Source organism: Camelina sativa, chromosome 6 (genome assembly GCF_030686135.1).
Source record: "Camelina sativa cultivar CO46 ecotype springtype chromosome 6, ASM3068613v1".
NCBI lineage: Eukaryota > Viridiplantae > Streptophyta > Magnoliopsida > Brassicales > Brassicaceae > Camelina > Camelina sativa.
In genome coordinates, this window is record NC_141885.1 from 20,999,485 (window position 1) to 21,016,571 (window position 17,087).

At 35.3% G+C, this 17,087-nt stretch overlaps 5 protein-coding genes across 6 annotated transcripts; 1 reads left to right on the forward strand and 4 right to left on the reverse strand.

Annotated features, from left to right (window-relative positions):
- Positions 1–30: 30 nt before the first annotated feature.
- On the forward strand, positions 31–2,049 carry LOC109124664 (uncharacterized). 2 transcript variants are annotated; one of them, XM_010518000.3, is made up of 8 exons: positions 31–114; positions 392–739; positions 832–924; positions 1,013–1,157; positions 1,257–1,367; positions 1,463–1,545; positions 1,676–1,733; positions 1,830–2,049. In XM_010518000.3, exons 2-8 carry the CDS (start codon positions 410–412, stop codon positions 1,907–1,909), a joined length of 900 nt encoding a protein of 299 aa, XP_010516302.1. In that variant the 5' UTR covers positions 31–114; positions 392–409; the 3' UTR covers positions 1,910–2,049. The 2 variants fall into 2 exon arrangements, with proteins under 2 accessions (XP_010516302.1, XP_019102399.1); XM_019246854.2 differs by having other exon boundaries at positions 33–114; positions 395–739.
- Positions 2,050–3,236: 1,187 nt separating this feature from the next.
- LOC104791989 (protein STRICTOSIDINE SYNTHASE-LIKE 8) lies at positions 3,237–5,829 on the reverse strand. The gene is made up of 3 exons (XM_087454255.1): positions 4,797–5,829; positions 4,383–4,637; positions 3,237–3,987 (listed from the first exon to the last, which is right to left on the reverse strand). Exons 1-3 carry the CDS (start codon positions 5,084–5,086, stop codon positions 3,399–3,401), a joined length of 1,134 nt encoding a protein of 377 aa, XP_087310381.1. The 5' UTR covers positions 5,087–5,829; the 3' UTR covers positions 3,237–3,398.
- A 2,943-nt stretch (positions 5,830–8,772) lies between these two features.
- LOC104791990 (protein STRICTOSIDINE SYNTHASE-LIKE 8) lies at positions 8,773–10,475 on the reverse strand. The gene is made up of 3 exons (XM_010518002.3): positions 10,038–10,475; positions 9,663–9,917; positions 8,773–9,482 (listed from the first exon to the last, which is right to left on the reverse strand). The coding sequence occupies exons 1-3, from the start codon at positions 10,322–10,324 to the stop codon at positions 8,894–8,896; spliced, it is 1,131 nt and encodes a 376-aa protein (XP_010516304.1). The 5' UTR covers positions 10,325–10,475; the 3' UTR covers positions 8,773–8,893.
- Positions 10,476–11,916: 1,441 nt separating this feature from the next.
- Positions 11,917–13,955, reverse strand: LOC104791991 (protein STRICTOSIDINE SYNTHASE-LIKE 9-like). Its single transcript, XM_010518003.3, has 3 exons — positions 13,450–13,955; positions 12,765–13,019; positions 11,917–12,643 (listed from the first exon to the last, which is right to left on the reverse strand). Exons 1-3 carry the CDS (start codon positions 13,731–13,733, stop codon positions 12,070–12,072), a joined length of 1,113 nt encoding a protein of 370 aa, XP_010516305.1. The 5' UTR covers positions 13,734–13,955; the 3' UTR covers positions 11,917–12,069.
- A 590-nt stretch (positions 13,956–14,545) lies between these two features.
- On the reverse strand, positions 14,546–16,771 carry LOC104791992 (protein STRICTOSIDINE SYNTHASE-LIKE 9). The gene is made up of 3 exons (XM_010518004.3): positions 16,252–16,771; positions 15,416–15,670; positions 14,546–15,230 (listed from the first exon to the last, which is right to left on the reverse strand). Exons 1-3 carry the CDS (start codon positions 16,533–16,535, stop codon positions 14,657–14,659), a joined length of 1,113 nt encoding a protein of 370 aa, XP_010516306.1. The 5' UTR covers positions 16,536–16,771; the 3' UTR covers positions 14,546–14,656.
- Positions 16,772–17,087: the final 316 nt, after the last annotated feature.

The following is a 17,087-nucleotide window of genomic DNA, read 5'->3' on the forward strand; positions in this document are numbered from 1 at the left end:
AACTATATGAAACTTAAAAAATAAAAACAATAAGGGGGCAAAACTCAAATTAGGGTTTATCAAAGATTCAGTCGCCTGCTCACTTCAATTTCTTCGCAAGCTCAAGAGTTCTCGGTAAGCGATGGTTTTTTTTTTTTTTTCTCTTAAGTGAGCTGTTAAGTCATCAAAGGGTTCGGTTTGATGTATAAATTAAGCTCTATTGAACTGTGTTTGTTTGCGTTGATTCTCTCTGTAGTGTTTATTAAGCGATAGCCCTGAAGAAATTTGATTACTTTGTGTATCTATTCATATTCACCGGTGTATATTCGTGTTTTATGTAAAAAAGATTAGTACTTTAGCGTCTGATGCTAATAGCTCTGCGGTGTTGTGATTGACTTTGATTTTTGTGTAGTAGTAGTTTTGAAGGAAGATGGTGAGGCCGTATGGGATTAAAGTGAACAAGAGAAAGGAGAGAACAGAGATGTATGATAAGGAAGAAGATGAAGAAGAGGAGCAACCAAAGTTTGAGCAAAAGAAAAAGGCAGGTGAGAGTTCGAAGAAGGCTAAGAAAGCAAACGCTTCAATAGCAGAGGAAGATAATGAAGAGAATGAAATAACTGAGGAAGAAGAAGAAGAAGCAGCAACAGCAGAGGATATTGTTGGAGGGATACCTATTGTCCTTAAGGATCGTAGCACGGACAAGCCCGGAGTTGTTTTTGTGCTTGAGAAGGCCTCTCTTGAAGTTGCCAAAGTTGGAAAGGTAAGTAATTTGCTGGAAATGTTTGCATTACACTAAGCCATAGGTTTTGTTTATGGTACTTATACTAATATATATGTGATTCTTGTGTGCAGACTTACCAGCTACTAAACTCGGATGATCATGCTCATTTCTTGATGAAAAATAACAGAAATCCAGCTGACTACCGCCCAGATATCACTCATCAGGTCAGGGTCTTTAATCTTTTAAGTCATATCTAGGTAGCTTATATCAAATTGTGACTCATCTTTAGTGAATCACCACCCTCTTCTTCAGGCCCTTCTTATGATTCTGGATAGTCCAGTTAATAAGGCTGGGAGGTTGAAAGCAGTATATGTTAGAACAGAAAAAGGTGTCCTTTTTGAAGTTAAGCCGCATGTTCGTATACCAAGAACCTTCAAACGATTTGCCGGAATCATGTGTAAGCTGTCTGATTTTAATCTCGTCCTTGGCCATTTTTTTGTTGCTCTTTAACCTTGTCAGTTTCTCTTGTTACTTATCCAGTTTGTTGGTCTTGCAGTGCAATTGCTACAAAAGCTGAGCATTACTGCAGTTGGCAACCGTGAGAAACTTTTACGGTGTATCAAGAACCCTGTCGAAATTCATCTACCGGTTAACTCCCGTAAAATAGGTAAGAAAAAGCTTTTAGTTTCATCCTAAACCTTGTAATTTATCGACAATGTGTGAGCTAAAAGTAAGGAATTGTCTCTTATCTTATATAATCAGGCTTCTCACACAGCTCTGAAAAGCTCGTCAATATGCAGAAACACCTAACTACTGTCTGTAATGATACAGACACAGTTTTTGTGGTTAGTGACCTCCAAATGTTTCTCTCACCTTTTCACAGTGTCCATTTCATTTGTAGGCTTTTAAGCTTTCAGCTTCCATATAGCCATATTCAAACCCATTCCTTATTTGCTTTTAACCATTTCATTTTAGGTCGGCGCAATGGCACACGGGAAAATAGATTGTGACTATATCGATGATTTTGTGTCGAGTAAGTCTCACAACCCATCCTTTTGTTAATGAGAAAAGAGCTTTATGAAAAATGTTGGAAACAAATAATCTGAAAGAGATTTCTTGATTGTTGCAGTTTCAGGGTATCCATTGAGCGCAGCCTACTGTATCTCAAGGATCTGCGAGGCATTATCAACAAATTGGAATATTATATAAAAAGATATTACTAGCCTGCAATATAAGCTATTTCGTTTTCTTCCCTACTGTTCTGATCTGATACAGGAACTATACAGGAACTACTTTTTAAGTTATGTTGATATACATTGTTCATCTATTTATAACTTTTCGTTAGGAAATTGTGATTCCACTATTTTACTCAAACGTAGTTTTAACACACAAAATCTTGTGATTAGTATTCAAAACACACAAAATCAAGGAAGAGACGCATACAATATATAATAAAAATTTGATTAGTACAATATATGTTGTCCAGAATGATTGGATATTATTGGTACAGTCCACGGGCCGAGAAGGTAACTAATCGTTTTGTTTGCGTCGTCACTTATTATGTAGTTGGTTCATCATACTAGAACATCATGTGCCAGTCTTGTCCTCCACTCATTCAATGGACTATTCTAAAAGAAAAGTGACAAATATGACGAATTTTTTATTAAAAAAAAGTTGTTAAACACTGTATTTTGATAATTCCGAACAATCGAAAAAGAAATTTTTTAAAATATCAGGATGGCTACATTCATAGAGGTCAAGCCCATAAATAATGTAAAAAAAAACTAAAAATCATTATCCTGTTTGCCCATCACTATCTCAAAAATGTAATCAAAAGAATCACACGCCCTAGTTTTGTTTTTGTTCATTTAAGCTAATTAGGTCTTTCAAATTTCTTTTTATACAAGTTATTATTTAACTTTCGTTAGACATACTTTTTATTATTCAAATTTTATTTCTTCTACTTTATTATTGTAATAATAACCAATCGATCGCACTTACGACGTATCTTTTTATCGTGATTTGTTTTTAAAAAGGAATGCATGTGATTGGATCTGCCATATGAAGTATTTTAATTTACAAAACGTCAAAAGCATATCTATTACTTGTCAATGCTATCTTGATTAGTCAGAATTCTGTAATGCATATTAGTTGTCAATATTTTGTCTTTAAAAATAAAAATAAAAAATCATGCAAAATAAACGAATATCTAGTTGTGAGGCTGGTGAAGATCCCTCAAAGAATCATTATCCAATCTCCACCAAAAAAAGTACACGTATGCTCTACGGTGTTTAATAGTACAGTGTTATCTGTAATCTTTTGTTATCATATTAATGTAGTAACGGAGTCCATTCAATCAACGCACGGCTTATAGAAGGAGATAACTAGACAGATTTTGCTTTCTCTTTGCTCAAAGGTTAGGTAGGTTCACTCTTTAGATTATTTTAGTGTATTATTACTTCAGCTTCATGTTTGATTGTTTCAGTAAAAATGGAGTTTAATAATTCTCGTCAACCCCCAATTCTAGTCATGAGACTCACGACAACAAATTTTATTTTCATACCACACGGACAAGTAGAAGTCCCACCAACACTAAAAGAATTTGCAAAATCATATAGCTCTATTCAAAAAAGTTCAACAAATCACACAACTAAGTGACTCTTTTTTATTTCATCCTTGGCGTGTTAATTAGGTTACCTCATTTGCGATCATAGACCGATGTATTCATAACCCAAACGGCCGGCCAATACACAGACCCGAACCATAACGTTCCATCTTCTCTCTCATAAGCCTCACTAACATACTTCATCGTCTTCCCTTCACTGTCCTCAAGCATGTGAAGTACCTCCCCGGTCTCTCCAGAGAGTTTCATAACTATTCCATGAGGTTTTCCTCCGTTCATGAGATGAATCACAGTCTCCATCTTCAACATCTTCATCACAGTCTTCCCGATCAAGGAGTGACTAAGAAACAAACGAGTGAAGAAATTGTATTTGCAATGTAATGCGACCCAGAAATCTCCCGAAGGTGTACGCCTGATATTGTCCGGAAGACCTGGAACCCTTGCGAAAACTTCGCTAGTCCCGGCTTTAGGACCTTTGACCCATAATCTATGGAGAATGCTTGTACCACCTTCGCAGATGACTACAAACGATCCGTCTTTGCTTGCAGCTAAACCATTTGGTAAATGAAGTTTGTCCATTATAACTTTGGCCTCTTTCTTCTTTATGTCGTATCTAACTACTCTTCCCACCTTGTCACCAGATATAGACACGTAGAATACTTCCCTATCCAACAATACAAACATAACACACTTATAAGTTAATTCCACAAATTTATAAATAATTTTGTACGCGCATGATATAACATATGAGCGTCATCGGTATTCTACGGTATGACACGAAAGAGTATAATGACTAGACAGGTTTACAAATTTAATTAAACTACCATCACATTCGTATTCCATGACACGTTTTACATGTATTCATTTTTTTAACATTGCTTTATTCAATTACGCGATTCTACAAAACTAATACTAGTCACGTTAATCGTTCCGCCACTCTACTCCATATAAACCATTTGTCACGATTTCATCAATAATAGAAAATATATACCGCAATTGTAAATAAGGGAAAATAGCTTCTTCGTTTTTTATATAATGATTATTAAAAATGTTAATTACCCGAAATGGTATTGATCGCTGCTATCATTGAAGTAGTAGATACCATCCTCTTCATCTATATCCCCTTGGTTCGCAAACGTTACGTTACGACCTTCGACATCACCAAGAAGTAACTCGGCCAAGCCTCCCTCTGGTCCAACCCTCATGAGCCCAAAGTAACCATCACATATGTATAAATCTCCTGTTTTCCTATCAAAGGTAAGTCCCAATGGTCTCCCACAACTTGGTACTACTGCATCCCTCGTACAATTATTTCTTCTCACCAAAAAAAAAACAAAAAATTAATTGGGAATATCAAATAAAAAATATCCTATAAATATAATTAAAATATTCAGATCTTTCTTCTAGAAACACATTTGATAATCAGGGGATATTTTTAAAAAAATGAAGGGTAATTTGGTGTTACGGTTGAACCTGTGAGGAGAAGTGTGGGCGAAATCGACCCAGCCTAGTTCTTCACCGCTCCATTTGAGGATACGACCGTCGGTGACTCCGACGTAAGGGCCTCCACCTTGTGGATCGAATTCTAAGCCTTCTGGTCCATGGCCGTTAGGAATGGGAATGGTCTTAGCCCCCTCGAGGACGTGTTTGGAGGCTTTTAAACGGTCCGGCTCGATGATAGATCCCCAGAAGAAATAGCAAATGACGGCTAAGAAAACCGGAACGGCGGCGATCGGCGTCAAACCTTTCTGGCTAATCGGCATCTTGCTCTCACTTTTGTGTGGAGAATAATGTTTGCTTAGAATGGTTATGGTTATGGGAGTGAAATAATTAGGTTACTATAAATAACAAAAGTTGGAAAGAATCAAAATTTATTTATTACACTTACCAACATATGGGGGTGTTTTTTATAAAAAAATTAGGACAGAACACACGTTACACACGTGGTTATCTGTCAACAGAGATGATAAGGTTTAGAAATATCAGCGGCGAAAGAGATGAGTTTGGTATGGTCGAACGAAAATGTAGATTGAAAGAAAACATGTAGAGGTCAAAATACTGAATATTTTCTTTTTTCCGTGGTGGAAAAAGTTTTACTCTTGTCTTTTTTATTTTTTCTTTTCAGCAAAAATATAGCTGATTGATTTTTTCTTTTCCTAATTTAGACTGGTGCAAAATAGAGTTTTCCTTCTTTCTATCTGACCGGTTCAACTACTCATACTCAATACTCGTGAAAGTAACCAGATATATAAAACTTTTTAAGATATAACATTTTCATGTTCTTAAATGTTGTTTAATATTTATAGGCGAATAGAAAAATAAATATATATCATATTTTTACAAGAAAAACATATATTGATTGATGCAGTTATTCTTTTTTTTATTTGCATTGGTTTTAGAATTTTTTTTTTTATGTTTGGCTTCTCAATTTCACAATTAAGATATAGTTTTGAGAAGCCAAACTAGAGTTTAGTATTTTGAATTTAGAGTTTTATTTTGAAAGATTAAGTTTGAAATATAGTGCTATTTTGACATTTTAAAGATGTTATGCTAAATTTTGAAAAACCTTATTTTGATGCTATTTTTGAGAATTTTCTTTTAAAAAACATGCAAAAAATAATAATTGTGAAAATAAACAAAACTGTTCAAATTAACAATTTAACTTCTATAAAAAAATCACATGACCAGATATATGTTAAATAATATAGTTTAGGTTTCCGTTTTTTTTTGTATTGTAATGAAGATCAAACTTTTCTATTACTCTAGTATTGTTTTATTCATTAAAAAATTTCAATTGGTATACCACAAGATCCACCTCTTAATTTTATTGTTATAAAATCTCTTAATTTTTTATGGTCGCATCGCATCTTAAAGATTTTTATCACTTTTGAGGTAAGAAAAGCATGTGATCCCAGTATAGACTTATATTGTTGCATAAGACAGTGAGAATGTAAAAAGGAAAATAATGACTTGTATTATATGAAGATTCTGAGGAACTTTAGCTATATCTATTAATTATAAATTGAAATAAATAAAGCCTAAAATTAATGTTTTTTTTTTATCACTTTCTAATCGAATCCACTTTTTGTTATTTAATCAAACTTGCTCGACTTATTCTGTCGATCTAATATTTAGCGGTGGGAAAGAATTAAAATCCACAATCCGAGAGATTCCTAAATGCTCAAGAAATTCAAATACCTTGGGAATGTGTAAATGAATATTGAAACACTACACCATAAAAAGTTCTGATAAATTAAATATGCTTATATGTATTCTCTCGCAAAGTTTTATTATACTTCCAAAAACCCCGTTGCGTAAAAGCTTCCTGACACTATTATTGAGAAGTTTTTTCTAATCAAGTTTTCCGGCGTCGGCGGTGTTGTTGTTCGCCGGCATCGGGATCTTATTTTTTCAATATTTGTTCGTCTTAGATCCACTTTTATTAGTTGTCTTTTTTGCAAGTTCTTTTCTCTTTTTATAACTCTTTTCAATTCCTCTTAACCTCTGCCTCCAACCCAAACCATGATTATTGCTTTCTCCCGCTGATCTCTCACTCATCGAAAATACTCCTTGCTCAGCAAAGGTCTCTGCAAAACTCGGGAAGCCGCCTCACTCTCCCTTCATTTTGGCATTTGTTTGAGAAACTAGGATTTTCCCCAGTGGATCTAGTTTCTAGATTTGATTCAATTCACGGCCACCGTCTGTTCCCACCGGAGATGCTCTGTGTACCACAAATTTCTCCGTCAATCTCGGGCAGTCATCACATTCAATACTTAACTTGGCAAACGGTTGTGAAATTAGGGTTTTCCCAAGTGGGCCTAGTTTCCAATCTCGAATCAAACCACAGCCATCGTCCCTTACAGCTGATCCTTCACACACCTGAGATGTTCTTTACACCGCAACTCTCTATGCAAACTTCGGTCAGCCGTCACACCCAATCCTGTCTTTGGCGTCCGCTTGAGAAACTAGGATTTTCCCTAGAGGACCTAGTTTCAAATGTCGGCCCACTTACCATCACAAGGCCCAAGTCCATAAGCCTTAACAAGAATTATGAAAAGAAAAAATTCAGGCCCAGCGGTCAACCGTCTATGCCCTGCCAAATTCAAACACTGTGTTGATCTCCTCTTCTCAATGGCCGAAGACTCAATGGGAGAAAGGTATCACCAATGTTGCTCTAGTTATTCATATATCATGTCATAACCCTGGATTTAGTCGATATTAGAGACTTGTGGAATGAGTTTTCAAGCCTACACATTTATGGTGTAAGTATTTTGAATCGTTCTAGCCAAAGGGATAATCAAGGTCTAGAACTAGATATGTTCAATGACGGTTATCACTCAAGCTGGTCATTTGATGATGTCAAACATAGGTTTACAATCACTCTCATCAACTGGATCTCATACCACATAGATTATATTGCGTTTTATCCTTATGCTTTGGGTCTCAAAGCAAACTTTCAGCGACTACAACAACATAGTCACCTGGATCCTTGTTGTCTTGCTACTTTGGGTAGTGCCTCTCTGGTGAGAATGCAAGCATCGGTTCTTTCAGCAATGTCACTTAGTCATATGACTGTGACCAAGCTCGAAGTCTTCGAGCATGACCTCTTGATTCACCATGATCACACATGTGCTAGTGGGCTCTCAAGCCATTGGTTCATAGCTTTCTTGGAATTGAAATTGATGGCTCTTATCTTTCTTTTTTGACATTGGGGGATGTCTTCTATTGTAATGTTTTTAAACTTCGAGACTATTGTCCTCTGCGTTGTACTTGTTTCTCTTTTATCTGAATGAAAAGCAAGTTGTTTGAGAAAAAAAAATATGTATTCTCTCGCTCTTATTTTATATGTAATTAAGTAGAAACCCTGTATAGCAAAGTAGCATATCTTGATCTACACGTACTTACTCAGTATTCTATAATTCACATAAGTTATTAATTTCTTATCATAATATTTTGAGAAAAAATAATCTAAAGAAAATCCAGTTGAGAATTGGTTGGTGGATCTCCCTCATCACATCACTCGGGCATCTTTTAGCGACAAGAATCCTAAAGGAAAAAATCATTCCAGTACACGTACACATATGTTCTTTTGCGGTGGTATTATATGATTATTTGTTACTATTACTATTCACTAATACTTACTATATTGGCACAAAATATATTAAATTAGAGTTCATTCAATCAACGCACGTCTTATGGAAAAGATAAAATAGTCAGACATTTTTTTTGTTTCTTAATTTATCTATTGTTTCTAACTTTTATCTTTTTGTCATTATTAGTCATTAGCATCGTCATCCCTTTCGTTGAGAAGATGATGATTCTCCCACGGCTCAGGCGCTCGGCTTTTCTCTGATACCATGAACGCAGATAATATATCGATCAAGAATTGTTTAGCACCAGAGAAAAATGAAATGAAGAAAGGCAAGAAGAAGAAGAGACCAAGATCAAATGAAACAAAATTTTGCAGAATCCAAGTTCTCATCAGAAATAACTCAAACAACAAGAAGGTATAAAACAAGATGCGTTTTGTTGATAAACAAATCACACAACTAAGTGATGATTTGTTTAACTCATTTGGAATCATAAACAGATGTATCAAGAACCCAAACGGCCGGCCAAAATACAGACCCGATCCATAACTTTCCATCTTTAGTCTCATAAGCCTCACTAGCATACTTCACCGCGCTCCCTTCACTGTCCTCAAGAATCTCAAGAATCTCCCCCGTCTCTCCAGAGAGTTTCACGACAACTCCATGAGGTTTTCCTCCGTTGGTTAGATGAATCGCGGTCTCCATCTTCATTACCTTCATGAAAAACCTCCCGATCCAAGGGTGGAACTGACACAAACGACTGAACAAACTGTCTTTGCTATGTATTGCGACCCAGAAATCTCCCGTTGGCGTACGCCGGATGTTGTCTGGCCCCCCCGGGAGAGTCGCGAAAATCTCGTTTGTCCCTGATTTGGGACCTTTGACCCATATCCTACGGCAAGAGTTCAAACTGCTCTCGCATGTGACTACAAACGATCCGTCTTTGCTTAGAGCTAGACCATTTGGTAACAGAAGATTGTCCGCAATAACTTTGGCCTCTTTCGTCTTCATATTGTATTTAATTACTCTTCCCTCCTTCCTCCCGCACATAGACACGTAGAATACTTCCCTATATATCCAACAAAACAATCATACCAAATTTACAAGTTGTACTCATACGAAATCAAATTGGTGATCTTTTGAACATAATAAAAGTCTCTAACTATGTTTAGGTCAAGTTATATTTATTTTCTTCTAACCAACAAATATATATTCATGTGTTAAAGCTGGCGAGTGTAATAAAATTTACCCGAAGTGGTATGTATCGCTGCTATCAGTGAAATAGATAACATCTTCCTCTTCGTCTATGTCCCCTTGGTTGGCAAACATAATTTTATTTTCATCAACTTCATCAAGAAGTAACTCGGCCAAGCCTCCCTCTGGTCCGACCTTCATGAGCCCAAAGTAACCATCGCATATGTACAAATCTCCTGTTTTCCTATCGAAGCTAAGTCCCAATGGTCTCCCACAACTTGGTACCACCTCATGCATCGAACAGTTATCTCTTCATTCACCAAAAAAAGTAAATCCAGTTAACTGGGAACAACGTTATATAAACCATATTAAAAAACAAAAACAAAAACAGAGGAAGGGCAGTTTGGTTTTTTTGGGGTTACGATTGAACCTGTGAGGGGAAGTATGTGCAAACTCGACCCAGCCGAGTTCTTCACCTCGCCATTGGAGGATACGACCGTCGGTGACGCTGACGTAAGGGCCTTCACCTTTCAGATCGAACTCTAAGCTCTCTGGTCCATAGGCGGGAAGAGGAATGGTCTTAGCATCTTGGAGAACATGTTTCGAGCCCTTTATGTTGTCCGACTGGATGATTGATGCCCAGAAGAAATAGCAAAGGACGGCTAAAATAACCGGAGCGGCGGCGACTGGGGTCAGAACTCTCCTGTTAATCGGCATCTTTCTGTGTGTGTGTGGAATATGATGATACTGAAACTACGAAGACTCTATAAATAGATTAAAGATGTGGAAGGTGAGTCTTTTTAAAAAAAGTGATTTCGGACATAAACACACGTTACACACGTTAAAAACTTAATATATCAATGTCATCGCTCAGCTCAACGTGCCACGTACCAGTCAAAATTATAAAAAGCTTTAAAAAAATATCAACAACGACAAAAGATTTGGGAAGCTGGAACTTAAATTTTTTAAATGCTAATTGACTCACAAGTTGTACGAAGAAAAATAATTGAACTCGTAAGAGAATATATTTGTCATGATCTCGAATCTTCTTTTTCAAAAAATTTGTAATGATAATTTGGAAAAAGTATGAGACAGGTACACCAACTAATTATTATACTTAACTTTATACAGAAAGACGTATATGAAAAATGTACAAGACAGTTAAAAAAATTACACTAACTTAATTTTTAGGTTTCATTTAATGTATATCATATTTAAATGATTATTTATATCAATTTAAAACTCTGAGAGGCTTCTATAAATTTGTTTCATGATAAGAGATTTACATTTAATACTCAAATGTTTACACGTTTGATAGTAAACCTCTGATCTTGTTGAAAGTACACACACGCGTAATATTTGCTTTTGGTTAATGTATTTTTCAGTTCTAAAACTTACAATAACTAGAAATTTGAATCTTTTGGGTTAATGCATTTCTCTTTCTTCTCTTTTGTGAGGCCATATATACTACTTCGAAATATATTAAAAAGATTCTGACAACAATAATTTCACTAGATTTATTTTAATTATTTACCTTCTTCAATAGAACAAAACTCTAGCTAATCCTCTCAAAAGGATACAACATTGACCCACTGGCGTGTTTTGGTTGTGTTTTAGTCCGCTATAAATTAATTTTGGCGGTTTCCTAGTGAATTTTTACGAAAGTGAAAACCATATAGGATATATGCCCATTGTTTTACGATGAGTTCTTCGTAGGACCCTTGTTTTCTTTTCTCATAGTACAGAATGTGAGTTAAATATTTGGTCACAAAATCAGATTGAATGCAAAGAAGTTGCTTTTCAAATCGACTTTCTTCTTTTCATTTTTTTTTTATAAAGAAGTGATTTTTTATTTATTTTCCGACCACAAAAGTCGCCTGCGTGCGTGAAATCAATACCGACAACACAACAAGGTGTTCAGTATTGACTCTCGTGGAACTTTAATATTTAGTAGAATGAGGAGATTGGAGGAGATTAGAAATGTGGTTAATACATGCATACTATATATATATATATATATTTATATATAACGAAGATAAAAAACAAGGGAAACAAAAGTCTAAATAGTCACTATAAAGTCTTGATGCAGCAGGCCGGAGAGACATTTCAACTACAATGTTTAATTAATGGTTTTTAGTGGATGAACATTTGAGGAATTCAACAAAATGTAAGCATATTATTACAATAGAGAATATGAATTAATTTGTTCTCGTCTTTGCAATTTTTTTTTAACTAAAACGATCATGCTTAAATATATAAAGATTGCATCGGAAAGGGGATTTCCCACCGTTGGATCATACTCATATGGGTTAGAATAATACGGTCTTAAGATTTATTTAAACTATACATACTGACAAATTCACTCATAAATAAAACATGTTTTTGTTTAAAAAACACAAAGATGCACATTATTGGTACGGTTGCTTAAGTAAAAACCCCATAATACGTAATATATAAAACATTCATTTGCGGTCAAGAACCCATACTGCAGGTTGGAAAACGGACCCGAACCATATTTTTCCATCATCTCTCTCATAAGCCTCACTTACATACTTCATCGTCTTCCCTTTTCTATCCTCAAGAATCTCAAGGATCTCCCCTGTCTCCCCAGAGATTTTCACGGCGATTCCATGCGGCCTAAATCCGTTAATCAACCCAACCAGAAAGTCCAAACTCGCCGTCTTTTCAAAAAACTTCCCTATCCACTTATAATTCACCATCAATTTCCCTATCAAGTTCTTCTTACAATGTATGCCGAGCCAAAAATCACCCGTTGGTGTCAGACGGATGTTGTCGGGATAACCAGGAACCTGTGAAAAGATATCTCGGGTCCCAGCTTTAGAACCTTTGATCCAATACCTATGGACAAGGCCCGTGGCGGAATCACAAACAATTAGAAAAGACCGATCTTTGTTTAGAGCCAAACCGTTGTTACACCGGAAATTGTCCATGATGACTTTAGCTTCTTTTGTCTTCTTGTCGTATCTAATCACTCTTCCAGACCGTTCGCCACTGATAGTTACGAAGAATACCTCTCTAGTCGACATAAATAACGTAAAGATTTACAAAGTCATTTCTTAAAAAACGTGACCTTCAGTAAATATATATATATATATATATATAGTCTAAATTAGGTAAAAGCCTAATTAGTAAATACCTGAAATGATACTTGTCGCTACTATCATTGAAGTAGAATACATCTTCCTCTTCGTCGAGATCCCCTTGGTTGGCAAATATAACTTTACGACCTTCGGCTTCCCCAACAACTAACTCGGCCAAGCCCCCCTCTGGTCCAACCTTCATGAGCCCGAAGTAACCATCGCAGATATACAAATCTCCCGTTTTCTTCTCAAAAGTAAGTCCCAATGGCCTTCCACAAGAAGGTACTACTTCGTGCTTTGAACAATTCCCTCTTCATATAACAAGGATAATATATGAGAAGTCACCATAGAAAAAGTTAATAAATGTTAAAGAAGTTATAATAATGTCTTTGCATCATATTTCTATTAATGTATTTAACAATTAAGTTTTTTTCTTCGACATTTAATAATTTATAATAGTTTTAAGTAGAAATTTGTTTAAGTTTTTACTAAAATGATATTTTCATAAAAAGTTCAGCTGGTTCACACAACAGAGCCAAACGGCTAAATTAGTTCATTAATATCTGAATTTTTCTCCGAATATATATACTGTAGAAACTAAGACAAAATTTATTTTTAAAAAATAAAAACTAAACAGAACAGAACAAAAGGTTTTTGTTTTGGGGTTTTAACAACGGGGTTATTTGCTTATTGTCTTCAATATATAAAGTCTTATAGCTAGATATCATCATAAAAGAAAACCTGAGAGGAGATGTGTAGGCGAACTCAACCCAGCCGAGATCATGGCCACGCCACTTAAGAATACTACCATCGGTGAGGGCTACATAAGGGCCTTCTCCTTTTGGATCCCAGTTCATGCTCTCCGGTGCATCAATAGGGAGAGGAATGGTCTTAGCCGTTGACAGTATATTTTTGGAGCCTTCTATATGATCTGGCGCAAGGAGTATCTGATACGTAATAACGGCCAAGACGGCCAAAACAGCCGGAACGGCGATCCAGCTTGGAATCTTCTGGTTAACTGGCATTTTTCTCACACTCAAAGACTTGTGCAACTCAAATAGTTTTAATTTGTTAGCTGAAACCTCTATAGAGATAACTATATATACAACTAAATATGTCTCACGGGAGAGTATAGAGAGTTAGCTGAGTGAATGAAGAGAATACACGTGTATAGTAGAAGGATTACAATTTGTCCTTGAAATGCCAGTTGTCGAATAATGAAAGAGCAAGAGCCGTAGTGTAACTATAGAAAGCGGGTGGGACTACAGTACCATTTTAGTTTTGAAACTTTCAATTCGTTTGGGACCAAGGTTTGTTCAAGGTTGGTTGAAACCGCCGAATCATTATTATTACCACGTGTTAATTAAGGAGGAATTTTAATATCATCTTTCAAAAATACTCCCTTCTTTAAATTTTACCAAAAAAAACCATTAAAAATTCGATTTTTTTTAAATTTATGTATAAACTTATTAATATATATACAAATTACTTTTATCTGTATAAATTTTTTATATATTTTATAAATACAACAAAAATATATTTTATTTTTTTTTTAAAAACTGTTTAAAAATCTTTTAAAAACTTTATAAACCTTTAAAATACATTGTAAAAACCTTTTAATTTTTTTAGAAATTTATAAATAATTAGATCGAATTTTGAAGTATTAGTTATTATTTAGAGGTACCTTATAAATCATATAAAATTTTATAATTTTTTATATTTAAAAAAAAATATTTTTGAAAAAAATAGATATAAAAAAAATATTTTTAAAAAAAATACATCAAAAAAAGTATTTCTCAAAAATTCTCCTTAATTAATAATACCAAATATTCAAAAATTTCTTAAAAAGAATTATCCAAATTTTTTTTCTCCCTTAAAAAGTGTTGATTTAAAATATGTACACATTTATTAAAATTCAAAACTCACAAGTAAAATACAACATGATCACTCATTTGCGATCAAGAACCCAAATGGCTGGCCAGTAAACAGACCCAAACCATAACTTTCCATCATCCCTCTCATAAGCCTCGCTTACATACTTCATTGTCTTTCCTTCTCTGTCTTCAAGTACCTCAAGAACTTCTCCCGTCTCTCCGGATATTTTCACGGCAACCCCATGCGGCTTAAATCCGTTGATAAAACCAATCACGTACTTCAAACTTACTGTCTTTTCAACCAATTTTCCAAGCCATTTATATCTCAGAATCAGTTTCCCTATTAAGTTCTTTTTGCAATGTATACCAATCCAAAAGTCTCCCGTTGATGTCAAACGGATGTTGTCGGGATAACCCGGGACTTTCGTAAAGATATCACGAGTTCCGGCTTTGGGACCTTTGATCCAGTATCTGTGGACAAGACTCGTGGCAGACTCACATGTAATTAGGAAAGACCGGTCTTTGTTTAGAGCCAAACCGTTGTTACAACGAAGATTGTCCATTACAACTTTGGCCTCTTTCGTCTTTTTATTGTATCTGATCACTCTTCCCGATGGGTCGCCACTGACACCCTCCAAAAATACGTCCCTGACAGACAAACATCACATAAAGTTTTGGAATAAACTTTCATTCAATCCAAAAAAATTACATGAAGATTGAATTGTTTCAAACGCTAATTTTTGCGGAAGCAAAGAAATCTCGAAGTTTATGAGTCTTTTTCGTAAATGCTCTCGGATCCTAAATATATGTATAAAGCATAATAAGTACAATACCTGAAATGATACTTGTCACTACTATCATTGAAGTAGAAGACATCTTCCTCTTCGTCCATATCCCCTTGGTTAGCAAACATAATTTTACGACCTTCGGCTTCATCAACAAGTAACTCGGCCAGGCCTCCCTGTGGTCCAACCTTCATGAGCCCCAAGTAACCATCGCAGATGTACAAATCTCCCGTTTTCTTCTCAAAAGTAAGTCCCAATGGCCTTCCACAAGTAGGCACCACGTCATATCTTGAACAGTTCCCTCTTCATACAAGAAAGGTTATATTAAAAGTATATTAGTTATAGGGTTATATGATTTTTCAGAGAAGCCTAAGTAATGAAAATATATATTTTTGTCAGGTGACCGGTTACCAAGCCGCTAGCTAAGACTAGGCTGACAGGTTGACACAAATGTGTAGCCTTATGAGTTTGATCGAGTTTCCAAAATACTCCTAAGATAAAAGGGATTGAATTATTTTTCTAAGTTACTATTATGAAAGTATGGTAAAAAAGAAAGAAATATATAAACTATAAAATATTCAAACAGATCCAAGGAATTTTTGCACAAATATATTTTGATCAGAAACCTTAAAATCTAGTTATAAAACTCAAGCTGATTCACCGAGTTTAGATCTAGTTAGTGATCTATTATAGATAAAACTAAAGCTGATCCATATAACTAGATTTTTGGTGTGTGCTTAAAATAGAGAGTTTAGACACAACACACGAGTGGAAGCCGAGACATCTTGGGTAAAATTTCCTCAACTAATTTGGTACTTTCTTATTCTCTTTCTTTTTACTTATTTGGTATATACATATACTAAAAAAAAAAATTTTAAAAAAACCTGTGAGGAGATGTGTATGCAAACTCAACCCAGCCGAGATCATCGCCGCGCCACTTGAGGATACGGCCGTCCACCATGGCAGCATAGGGACCTTCTCCTTGTGGGTCAAACTCAATGCTCTCAGGTCCAACAACAGGAGTTGGAATGGTCTTAGCCACTGCCAATATATTTTTGGCGCCCTCTATATCTCCCGGCACAATTGTGATCCGATACAAGATTATGGACAAGACGGCCAGCACAGCCGGAACAACGAACCAAGTCGGAACTTTTTGATTAAGCGGCATTTTTTCCCCGGATCAAAATAGTATGTAACTAAAACTTAAATAAATTTTGTAGCTCAAATACAGGTGAAGTAATTATATAAAATCCAAAAAAATGTGAGTTTATATTTTTCTTAATGTTTGGGGGATTCGTAGGTATACACGTCTCACCATTTCGTTTTAAGCGCCACTTGTCTAATAAAGAGTACATGCGGTGGGAAGAACAAACCATGCGTCAACGAAGGTGGCAAGGTCAGTTTATTAATTGAAATTATCGGAATTGCGAGTACACGAAAATGACGGGAAGATGTTTCGCGCACGCAAAACCAATTAAAGAAAAAAAAACAGATGTTACGCAGGTACATACGTTTTGCAGTATTTTTTATGATTATCATTACAATTAACGATATGCTTTTTTTTAATAAGGAAAATAGGTGATTTATGATATTTATTTAGACCAACTTCTCATCAGAAAAAACATGACTGACAAGTTAAAAAAGAGCCAACATGAGTAAAAAGCGAATTCTCTAACGCAATTATTAGTGCGAAAATTCAACTGTCTTCCCGGACCCGACC

Bases quoted from the DNA above. Each gene is read 5' to 3' on its own strand.
- LOC109124664 (XM_010518000.3), top strand. From the start codon at position 410: ATGGTGAGGCCGTATGGGATTAAAGTGAACAAGAGAAAGGAGAGAACA. The intron at 925-1,012 runs GTCAGGGTCTTT...CCTCTTCTTCAG, and splicing joins GCCCAGATATCACTCATCAG to GCCCTTCTTATGATTCTGGA. The intron at 1,734-1,829 runs GTAAGTCTCACA...TGATTGTTGCAG, and splicing joins TATCGATGATTTTGTGTCGA to TTTCAGGGTATCCATTGAGC.
- LOC104791989 (XM_087454255.1), bottom strand. From the start codon at position 5,086: ATGCCGATTAGCCAGAAAGGTTTGACGCCGATCGCCGCCGTTCCGGTT. The intron at 4,638-4,796 runs GTTCAACCGTAA...TTTGGTGAGAAG, and splicing joins GCCCACACTTCTCCTCACAG to AAATAATTGTACGAGGGATG. The intron at 3,988-4,382 runs GTAATTAACATT...ATTGTTGGATAG, and splicing joins AGCGATCAATACCATTTCGG to GGAAGTATTCTACGTGTCTA.
- LOC104791990 (XM_010518002.3), bottom strand. From the start codon at position 10,324: ATGCCGATTAACAGGAGAGTTCTGACCCCAGTCGCCGCCGCTCCGGTT. The intron at 9,918-10,037 runs GTTCAATCGTAA...TGGTGAATGAAG, and splicing joins GCACATACTTCCCCTCACAG to AGATAACTGTTCGATGCATG. The intron at 9,483-9,662 runs GTAAATTTTATT...TTGGATATATAG, and splicing joins AGCGATACATACCACTTCGG to GGAAGTATTCTACGTGTCTA.
- LOC104791991 (XM_010518003.3), bottom strand. From the start codon at position 13,733: ATGCCAGTTAACCAGAAGATTCCAAGCTGGATCGCCGTTCCGGCTGTT. The intron at 13,020-13,449 runs GTTTTCTTTTAT...TGTTATATGAAG, and splicing joins GCCTACACATCTCCTCTCAG to AGGGAATTGTTCAAAGCACG. The intron at 12,644-12,764 runs GTATTTACTAAT...TATGTCGACTAG, and splicing joins AGCGACAAGTATCATTTCAG to AGAGGTATTCTTCGTAACTA.
- LOC104791992 (XM_010518004.3), bottom strand. From the start codon at position 16,535: ATGCCGCTTAATCAAAAAGTTCCGACTTGGTTCGTTGTTCCGGCTGTG. The intron at 15,671-16,251 runs GTTTTTTTAAAA...TCTTGTATGAAG, and splicing joins GCATACACATCTCCTCACAG to AGGGAACTGTTCAAGATATG. The intron at 15,231-15,415 runs GTATTGTACTTA...TTTGTCTGTCAG, and splicing joins AGTGACAAGTATCATTTCAG to GGACGTATTTTTGGAGGGTG.